We start from the raw sequence: 11,183 nt of genomic DNA, 5'->3' as shown, positions 1-11,183 counted from the left end.
GACAGATGAAATAGATTAACTGGCTTTAACGCTCACCCTCAAATACAGCGAGAAGGATGTGTGTGTGAGTGAGTGCAAGAAAACCAGAAAAAGAAAGCGTAAAAATATAAGATAGATACTAGGAGATTACCCTAGTTATAAAAGAGTGATCGGTCTATGAGACCATTTAGAAGCTGCAGAAAGCAAAACATTACCGGTAAATAACACGATTAACCTAGGCCTGAACTTGCACGCAGGGTAAACATGCCTTTTTGGAATGGGCTGCTCACTGTCAGGTGGTAATGCTGGTTCCACCTTTCTGAAACTGACCTGCAGTAATTGAGCTGTGGCTAGTTGGGCTTCTGTTTATTCAAAGTTCTGTGAAGCTCGACTCCCAAACCGGAGAATCCCTTGTTGTTGCTATTTGCTGTGATCGACAGCATCACATATGATGAGCTGCCGCTGCTACAGAGTTATTCAAAGTGTATTAATATTGAGCGTATGTCACGTTCCCAGTGAATAAATACTTAATAGAAAACCTGATGACATAGGTTTCGACACATAATTCTTTGAACTTCTGGAACATCTCAATATCAGAGCATGTTTGTTACGTGACTGTCGTACTATTAAATTGAAGTTAATCACAGAGGGAGTAGCAGAGTCCTGTGAGAGTGAAAATAATTGAGTCATTAATATGGAAGCATCTCATCTCTTCTCATACAACATTAATAACACAAGCGGTGATGAAATCCCGCTCAGAGCTCCCTGTTAGAGGTCGACCTTATGACTAAGCTGGTTACTGTAAATATGAAACTATACCTAGCAGCAAATTATCTTAGCATAAAGCATGGAGTCAGTCAGTTGCATCTATCCAGGCTCTTTGAAAGAATTCAAATAAAATAAATTCAAAAGTAGTTAACACAGTACATCTTGATTGTTTCATCTGTAGATAAAATGTAGTATAAAAACTAAAATAATTTATTTCTTTCCTCTGGAAATCGGGTTTGAAAATCCTATATTTTAGCATGAGACAATTACCTTTTCACACATTCCCTCTAAGAGCGTCCATGTAACACGAATATTGCATTATGGGCGTGTATTGTCTCCATATAACTAGGCTATTGTTTCCCAGTCTGTGTATCGTGAATCTTTGAGAGTTAGTCAGCCCTTCGAGTGTTTGACCTGCAGGAGAACGAATTATCTTTACTTTAGCCTGAAAAATACTGTGAGAGGAAAAGATTTTGAGTGAGGAATTGACTCTCAGTCACTTGACTGAATACTACACCCAGTGAGTTGACAACCACGAGAAGATGATTTGGTAAGTTATGCTTTTACATCGTAACATGGCCATGGGAGGATAAGATAATTGCAGAACAATTCCATTCACTATCAGCCTCGTTTTACTGAGGGGCTAAACCTGGGGGAAATCCTGCAATTGCTTGCTCTATTAATCAACTAAAAGTTTAAGCATTAGTCATGGTGATGGGTCCTCATGTGTTGTGTGATCCAAACAGGGTTTAACAGAGGTTGCTATTTTTTACTTACCTGTGCACGGTGCTCACCAACAGAGAACTGAACCACAGCTACGTTGGGTGAGGCGTGGCTGCCTTCGATGCGCTCCACCGTGGACGAGTCGATCTTCAGTTCATTGCTGATCTCGGCACTCTGGATGAAGTCCTCTGTCTTAAGATCCTCCACGCGCTTCAGCTCCCCGTCGGCCAGCTGGATGATGGAGCCCTTGATGAAGTAGGGGGGGAGTGCGGGAGGCGCCACCGTATTGGAAGGGGGAGGAGGAGTATGAGCGACCAAACCTGGTGGCGTGGAAACAATGGGGAGATGAAGCTGGGCTGGGACCACTGCACCGGAAGCGACCTGGTGGTACGAGCCACTGGAGGTTACAAGAGTCTCTTCTTTGGGAGCGCTGGCAGCAATGTACGTGTGTGGGAGTGCGCTGGGAAAAGAAGCTTGGGTGGATGATGTCATGTGGGAGGTTACAGGTTCCAATGTGGTGACTCCACTGCCACTAACTGGGATTATGACTGGTTGGGGACCAGGAATGAGTAAGTGTTGTTGTAGGCTGGTGTGGTAGCTGATTGACGTATGCTGGCTTCCGCTGCCCCCTGCGATGTAACCGATGATAGGTGAATGGGGGTAGATACTGCTGGAGGGGAGCCCCATTGAAAGTGCCTCTGTGGCACTGTGAGTGGTCTGGATAACGGTCTGGGGGGAGAGTGTACGTACAGCCGCTTTCAGACTGTCTACACTCAATGGTGGTGGAAACGTGAACGAGGAGGTGGTATTGGAGGAGGATGATGATGTGCGATTGACTGGCTTGCCCAGGATGATGCCACCTCTCTCGAAGTGTGCGGGGGAACAATTTGTCATCTTATCAGGGCTGGCTCTGGGTGGTACCAGCTGATGGTCTCCATGGCTGTTGTGCATTAGCATAACAGAGGTTCTCAGCCCTGAGGGATCATGAGTAGGGTATTCAGATGGCAGAACCAGCTGGTGGGCCTCATAAGAGGTCAAAGAAGAATTGACCTCCCGTGATTTGTTCCCCGACCTGGAGAGGCTGAACTCAGGGGATGCTCCAAACCGCCGGCCCCTTTCCAGCTCTCCATTGTGGAGGTCTCTGTGTCTAGAGCCACCGTCCTCATTCCTGTTGGATCCGTCCATGTACTGCACCAAAACCTGGGACATTCCATGACCCAAAGTATGATGGTGGTGCAGCGACTGGTGAGAGAGGTGAACGCCTCCTTGGTGATGAGTTGACGGGACAGTCCGTAGGGAAGTGGACATGTGAGTATGGTGATGGGGGGGTTCTGTAGAAGGCGGTGGCATGGAGGTCCGCCCAGAGGACGCTCTGTGCTGGTCATGCTTGGAGGCCTGCGAAGGAGCAGAGGCTGTCTCTGTGTGTGAGGGTCTCTGTGCGGCCATAGAAGAGGAGGGGGGCGACAACAAGGAGAGGGGGGGAGGTGGAGGAGGAGGTGGGAGCAGTTGAGGGGAGATGTAGCCTGCGTACGGGGCAGTGTAAGGTGACGTTATGAACTGCAGATTGTGAGGCAGTTGGGTGTAATGGACCGTTCCGCCAACTGTAGATTGTGACATGGGCGATGTATAAATTGTGGGAAGAGATGAGACCAGCCTCAGTGACGAAGAGGAGGTTGAAGAGTCTGGTGTGGAGGAGAGCGATTTATAATGGTGCCCATCAGAATGACTGGCGCTACGGTGCCCACCCACGCTGCTCTCATTCCCAGCCACACTGGCAAGCCAGGCCATGTTCTCTGAGCGCTGACTGTCACTGGCAGGTGGCATGGTGATCGAACGGGTTTCAGATGGTAAAGTGCATGAGGGGATCTCCCTCTTCTTTGGGGGCAGACATTCATTACTGCGTTCATGGTTGGACTTCATGATTTCGCCTCTCGTCCCTAAACTGTACTTACGTTATCCTTCCTCAACTTTGAGACTTTTTGGCTTTCCTCTTTCTTCTTTGTTTCCCCCCAAGTTCTGACTTTCTATTATACTTTACTTTTTCTCCCTTTTGATGTTCTGTCCTTTGTCTCACTTTAATTAGCTATAAAATAACCTTCCTAATCTTGTTTCTTTTTCTTTACAGCTCAGCCGAGGCCGTTGATTATCAGGTCTTTTCTTGATAACAAAGAAAATCCAGGCCCTTAGGAGCAGGTGAAGAAGGATTAAAGATGGATAACAAGATATGGAGGGATGGTTAAGAGAGGAGGCGTAGAGCGGTCTGTTCGGTCCAGGGGTCTTTAGCGTCTGAGGGGTGAGCTCAGTGTGGTGGGGGAGAATGTTACGACATCACACCTGCTACTGCCGCCGAGGACGACAGGGGGCCGAGTGCGTCGCACTTCATGCGGAATCATTTCCTTGCAAAAGCAAGCCTGCCCACACGCAGCTCAAACCTGTGGAGGAGAAAGACAAAAATAAATCAGGTCAATCTTGATAGAGAAATTAAAAACTTTTAAGTGCAAAGTCATTTTGAGGCCTGAGAGATGGAGAAGAATACATGTTTCTAAAAATGAGACATGAAAATTAGAAAGACAAGACAGGAGCAAAATGATGCTCTGCACCACCAGACTCAGGAGAACAATAACAAGGCCCTGAGAGGAGAAACTTTTTAGAAATATGTTTCTATCCATCAAGGTTGACAAACAGGCCACGAGCCAACAGAACAATGCCATCAACAAACTCAGGAGCTCAACATGAAACGACCTAGAGTTTTCTGAAGGATGACTGAGAAGCCACAAGCCGACATAATGAGAAGAAATTCGGTAAATTTTCAACCAAGAGCTGTTAGAGAAATCTGCTTACAATAGCAGAAGTGAATCAATGTGTGATTGGAGCTCTACACACAGATAATAGCTACATTTAAATAAAAAAATCGCCAAAAACTAGACCCTTTTTGAAAACTTGACAGCTCTGTGGGAGATATAGGACATAGTAAAAGTAGTTGTAGCACCACCAGGTGGATAGTTGATGTAATTTTTCTTCCCTTAATAGTAAGTGAGACCATGTTAGGCTAGTGAGGGTTTTATGAGACCACTTTTAGATCAGAAGAATAAAAATCTATATAATTCAACCTGGTATGATAGAATTGCAGGAGCCTGGCCCCGTAGTAATTATAATCTAAAGAACTCGAAGAAGTTTCCCAATCTTGCAGTACTTGGCTCTCCAATAGCAGACTAGTGTGTGTGTCTGCATATATGCCATCTGTTAGGAAAGACCCCCTGCTGCAAAAGATTGAAAGCTTGGTGTGAAACTCATACATAATGTACAGTCATTTCAAGACACATACACACACGCACACGCACACACACACACACACACACACACACTCTTTTCCTGATGCTGAAGATTCCTGTGATTTAACATTTGTTGCAGATCTACAACAACACAACTACAGAGACAGACGCAGGAGTAAACACATGCAAATTCACATTCAAACACAGAGGAAGAGCACCCACACTCACACACACTCACACTTTGTTTCATAGTATTGAACACGAACACACACTCAGAAGGTACTGTTGATCGGTGAACTTTTAGCACTGAGATTCTCTCTGTCACTCTACATCCTCTCCTGTCTCAGCCTGCCCCCCTCTCCTGCTTCACCACTCCATTATCTATTATCATTCTTCCATCTAATGGTTTTATGTTCCTAATCGGCTGTCTCTCAATGTCTTTGCTTCTCCTCTCCTGGCATCTTTTCACATTAATCTTCATCTCGTCTCTCTGCTGTAACCTTCCTCATTCACTGTGATGCTCCTGTCTCTCCTGCTCCATCACACAATGAAGACAATAAGGGAATAAGACAAGACCAATATCTTTCTATTCCCCGACGTCCTCCACGAATTAAAACTTTGAGATAAGAGGAATGTTGTGTTTCAGAGCCATTTCATATCAGCTGCCACATCAAACACGGGCAGAGTCTGTACATGCAGCCACAGATCTGTTCACGTCACTGTGACCACTTTTATCTTCAGCGATGTCAGAATGGAACAGTCACTTCTGACAGCTGAATCTGACGTATGACTTTTTTTTTTAAAGGTTCCTGAAAATTGCAGGAGAAATGGCATGCATTATGTAATGGGATATGTTGCACTGCTGCTACATTCAGCATGTGCAATAAGTGTGGGGTTGCACTGCAGCTTCAGAAAACTTGACCCCTTGCATTAACGCTGACTTCTACACAAAAGGAAATAGAAATGACATAATATAATATAATCAATAAGGATACTAATACTAATACTAATAATCTTTATCTATATAGCCTAAAACCTATTATATATGAATTCCAGCTAAAAGTGCTTTACAGTGGTGCATTTGCATTAAAAGGAAGAAATACAATGAATAAAAAATAGTTGGAGAAAAGTAATGGAAAATAAGAAAGAAATAAAAGCCTGTGAGATAGAATGAGAGACTGAAGAATAAGACCCATGAATAATAGTTATTTATTAGGGAAGGATAGCATATACAAAAATAAAATGCAGGACCTTACTAATATACAGGATTGGCGGATGAGCAACACATACACACACACAAAAAACGTAATTTTCACATATGGGTCGTTCTCTTCAACTTTATGCTAACGCTTGTGATGGTAAAATAAAAAGCAGAAAGAAAGAAGTTGGGATGAAGGGAGAAGGAGGAGTTAAAAAAGGAAAGTAAAGAAAAAGACTAAACTAAAAAGGGAAAAATTACTAAACTTAAGTATAGCATTTAGGGATTTGAGAACGGGATGAAGAGAGGTAGAGGGAGTAGAGGCTGGATATGCATGGGGGAGAGTGAGGGAGAGGCTCAATTGACCTACATTGCAAAAAGAGCTTAGTGCTTTACTGAAACTGACACTCAAACACACATTCACTGAAAAGCCATGCCACCTGAATCTTGCTGAGTTTTCAATGTCTATGGGTGTATGTATGTGTGTGTGTAAGTGAGCGTGCGTATGTGTGCGTAAGTGAGCGTGCGTGTGTGTGCGTGGACTGTATATCAGATGACCTGTAACCCAAGCCGTCAGTCCTCCATGTGCTTTGGGTCCCACACACACTCTATCTTTCTTCCCCCCCGCTCTCTCTGTCGCTCTCTCTCTGGGGCACTAGTGACATAGTGAAAAAGCTCAATGTGTGTGTGCCAGTAACCTGAATCATTCACTCACGCAATATACTATTGTCCTTCTACGGTCAAAACAGTGGATGTGTGTACATGTCGCCCTCATTCTCCTTCACTCTGAAGCAGACAGACTGACACACACAGAGAGAGAGAGAGAGAGAGAGAGAGAGAGAGAGAGAGAGAGAGAGAGAGAGAGAGAGAGAGAGAGAGAGAGAGAGAGAGAGAGAGAGAGAGACACACACACACACACACACACACACACACACACACACACACACACACACACACACACACACACACACACACACACACACACACACACACACACACACACACACACACACACACACACACACACACACACACACACACACAATACTTCTTCTGGTCTATTAAACAGTGAAGCTAAAAGTGGAAAAGAACCTGCAGTGGGACAGAGTTAAACTCGTCTTTTTAGGCCTAAAACCAGCATATTCAGAGTTATTAGTTAGATTACACACACCACATGGTTTATGCATTCAACTTAGATGTTTATATATAATTTACGAATCCTTCCACTTTATGCAAGCAGTGCTCGAGCACTCTGAGGCTATGACGCCAGCACCGCATCTGTATACCCACACTAATCCTGTTTCTACAGTAGCACCTGAAATCCTTCCTAAACTTCATCTGACAATAAATATATCACATGCAAAATATTTTGGGGTTAAAAATGTGTCTGCAATATATGTTCCCTGTTGTGCCATGCATAGCACACACTTTACAATTATTTATTGCATCTGCCCTAGAGGATTCAATACAGCCCATTATGAAGAATATTATGAGTGATTAACATATGACATGTATGGCTTTGACTGAATCCATTCAAGAGACACAGAGCTAAACTCCAATTCTGCTTTCACCAGGATGTGAAGAGGAGAAAATGTATTCTATATGTTATTTTAGTTTCTGTTAAGGTATCATTAGGCTTAAAAGATCATATATTGTAATTAATTTATTTGTGCAGCTTTAAAAAATACATAGAAAATTAGATAAACAATATGTAGTGAAGTGGGCTTATTTTTATTTTATGCTTTTACTTACAAAATATCAACGTAAAAACAAATCTGAAAATTCCAAATCAAAACTCAGGAAATGATATTATGCCTATAAGAATCAGCTTATCAATCATAACTTAATGTGTATAATAGAAAATAAATAAAAACAAGAATAATAATTTTGTAATAGCAACAATGTGTGTATGTGATGTGGATAATGGTGTGTTGGCCTTCACAGTATATGTCAATTGTGCACAGCTATTGTGTTGATTTCCCATCTTTGAATCTTACTTATTAAAGTCAGTTCAGAATATACTCATAAAACTGCATACAATTTGCACACACATGCACTGTGTGCACGGGCTACAGTATGTCTGTTCCATCTGAGTTTGTGTGTGTGTGTGTGTGTGTGTGTGTGTGTGTGTGTGTGTGTCTGTGTGTGTGTATGATTGCCCAGTCATAATCATAATCATGATCAAAGGGATAAGTCCAACGTGATGTGTTATCTCACTGCTAAATATAGTGCGAGTGGAAAACATAGTTGCTGCAGGCTTATACTTCTCTGTCTCTCTTTACTTCTCTCTTACCTCTTCTAAGTACAAGGTATTTGACCCTGTGTTGTTTTTTTTGTTAAGTTTTTTTTTTACATATGTGCGTGTGTGTGTGTGTGTGTGTGTGTGTGTGTGTGTGTGTGTGTGTGTGTGTGTGTGTGTGTGTGTGTGTGTGTGTGTGTGTGTGTGTGTGTGTGTGAGCATTACAGGGACGCTTGCCAGACTGGGAACTCTGACAAGGCTGCCACTTTATTCACCGACACCCTCCACTAGTGATTACACACAACAAACAACAACAAACAAACACACACACACACACACACACACACACACACAAACACAAAACTATGGTGAGATAGTGAGATAGTAATGGAGGATCTGCCATTGACAGATGGAGTCACAGAGTTGGAAAGTAGTAGAACAGAAAAGGGAGGGGTGACGAAGAAAAAGGGAAGCAAAAAAAAGAGAAAGAAAAAAGAAAGAGAGAGTGTGGTTAAGAGTTACAGACAAAGATAGACAGAGATGGAGAGAAACAAATGACTGGGGAAATATAGACTGTGCTTTTCAGTAAACAAACTTAGGCAGCTTTGCATGACTTGCATTTTTCTCACCCCTCGACAACCCTGAGGTTGCGAGGGTGACTGGGGGAGTAAGAACAGTCAGGAAGAGGAGAGAAGTGAACAGAGAACAGAGAAGAGAAGAGAAGAGAAGAGAAGAGAAGAGAAGAGAAGAGAAGAGAAGAGAAGAGAAGAGAAGAGATATAAGCAAAGACAAGTGAGAAGACAAGACAAGAGAGAAGAGATGAGAAGTGCAGGACGAGTCAGATGGGAGAAACAAGCCATGAAAATTGTAGGAAAACTAGGGCAGACGCAGTACGCACTTACAAACGACATACTGTGATACAACAAGACAAGCGTTCAGGGTGCACGTACACACACACACACACACACACACACACACACACACACACACACATACACGCACACACACACAAACATACACACAGACTCTCTCTCGCCCCCACACACACTTCATTCAGAGTGAGCACAAAACTGTGTGAAGTGTACTTACCAGGGTAGCAGGAGATGCCCAATTCTGCAGCATGCTCTCCCTCTCTCTCATTCCTCTCCTCCCTTCACTCCCCTCTTCTTCTCCTGCTCTGTCGTGTCCCTTGTAAAGCACCCTGAGTCTCACTCCAACTCCCTCTCTCCCCCTCAAGCGGAAAATCCCAAGCAGATTCAGTGTACTTGTGCTACAAACTGCTCTCAGCCTTTCTCACCCTCCACACACACACACACCCATACACATTCACACACACACAGCCAACGACCTTCTACTAAATCTTGACAGCGGGGCAGGAAGCTCCCTCACTACCACTGACACACAGCAAAGGTGATCACGCACGTGCGCACACACAAACACAAAAAAATTGGTAGCACAAACTTGCACACGCCCACAGGGAGGGAGTCCCGCATGCTGAGCTCCAACGTGTATTATGCAAGGGGTTGAATGCTAGCCAGAGCTCTCACACTGTCTACCCCACACACACACACACACACACACACACACACACACACACACACACACACACACACACACACACACACACACACACACACACACACACACACACACACACACACACACACACACACACACACACACTCACACTCACACTCACACACACACACTCACACACACACACTCACACATAGGGCCCCTCCCACGGTTTGCTCGGCCAACTTCATCAGGTATTCATTCAAAAAACACACACACGCCAGCTGGCTGCACGCCCAGAGAACGCTTACAAGCAGAGAAAGAGAGTGGGAGAGAAAGAGAGAGAGGGTGTTACAGTGAGAAGGGCAGAGAGTGGGAGTGTGGGAGAGATCAAGAGGGAGGGAGGGAGAAGGATAGTGAGCAGTAGAGATTGAAGAGAGAGAGAGAAAGAGAGAGAGTGACACATGGACAATATATTGATAATTAAGTGATCTGTAAAATGTCAAACAATAGTTAAGAATGCCCCTTTCAACTCCTCAGAGCTCAAAGTGATGTTTGCAAATGGTTATTGGAAATTTAAAATTGTTAAAGCAGCAAAAAAGAGGCTAATCATGACATTTAAGAGGCAGAAACCAGCAAATGTTTGCTTGACATAAGGTAAATACAGCAAATACAGCCACATACATGTACACAGGGACTACACAGTACACACACAGGCTAGAGAGGAATACTGAGTTCAATGATTATAAATCAACTTTATAACCAGTAAGTTATAACCAACACATTGGGCTGCACTTCAATCGTTTGACCACTAGATGTCATGACTGGTTGCCTCACTGATGTACAGCAGTCTATTTCCGTAATTTAGCTGACCTAGTTAAAATATCATTTGGAAGTAAATATAGACAAAATGTGCTGCTCAATGCTAAGAGACGTACCGTTCACAGGGAAGACATGAGCGAGCACCCACTCATGACACACACACACACACACACACACACACACACACACACACACACACACACACACACACACACACACACACACACACACACACACACACACACACACACACACACACACACACACACACACACACACACACACACACACAGTGATGATTCCCACTAGACTCAGTGGGTCTAAACATGTTCTAAAAACACTTCCTGTTTGTGTTGGTCTGTCTTCCTGTCGGCCAGATTTCAACCCCGAGTTAAACTTTGGATAATCATGGATTCTGACTCCAGCAGGACTAAAGTTGTTTCAAAGTTAAATTCTTATTTGGTTTAAATAACCAACAGAAGAAACATATTCTACCTATATATTATTAAAAAGTGTTAATGTTGAAGATTTGTATGTCCCTTTCCTGGTGGTATAATAACTCTTATCCTTGCTATCATGCTTTTCCATTACAATCTGTCGAGAGTTTTGTTGGTGTAGTAATAAGTTGTTGTTGATGTTCAAGGTACAGTTCCTGATTTTCAATAGC

The 11,183-nt window shown here is 43.5% G+C and overlaps 1 protein-coding gene across 5 annotated transcripts in view; it reads right to left on the bottom strand.

The window, feature by feature from the left end:
- Window positions 1-11,183, bottom strand: part of atxn1a (ataxin 1a) — an 84,171-nt gene that overhangs the window by 8,505 nt on the left and 64,483 nt on the right. For 4 of the 5 annotated variants that reach the window (XM_053446006.1, XM_053446007.1, XM_053446008.1 and 1 more), the window contains one exon: window positions 1,525-3,902. In XM_053446006.1, the coding sequence (XP_053301981.1) occupies window positions 1,525-3,390 (1,866 nt within the window). In that variant the 5' untranslated portion in view covers window positions 3,391-3,902. Of the gene's footprint in view, window positions 1-1,524; window positions 3,903-9,268; window positions 10,645-11,183 lie in introns of those variants that run through there. The other variant, XM_053446010.1, reaches the window with a different exon arrangement.

The sequence above is a fragment of the Pleuronectes platessa genome, chromosome 18, assembly GCF_947347685.1.
Source record: "Pleuronectes platessa chromosome 18, fPlePla1.1, whole genome shotgun sequence".
Taxonomy (NCBI): Eukaryota; Metazoa; Chordata; class Actinopteri; order Pleuronectiformes; family Pleuronectidae; genus Pleuronectes; species Pleuronectes platessa.
Note: the sequence above shows the minus strand (reverse complement) of the source record. Positions and strands in the feature narration are given on the sequence as shown.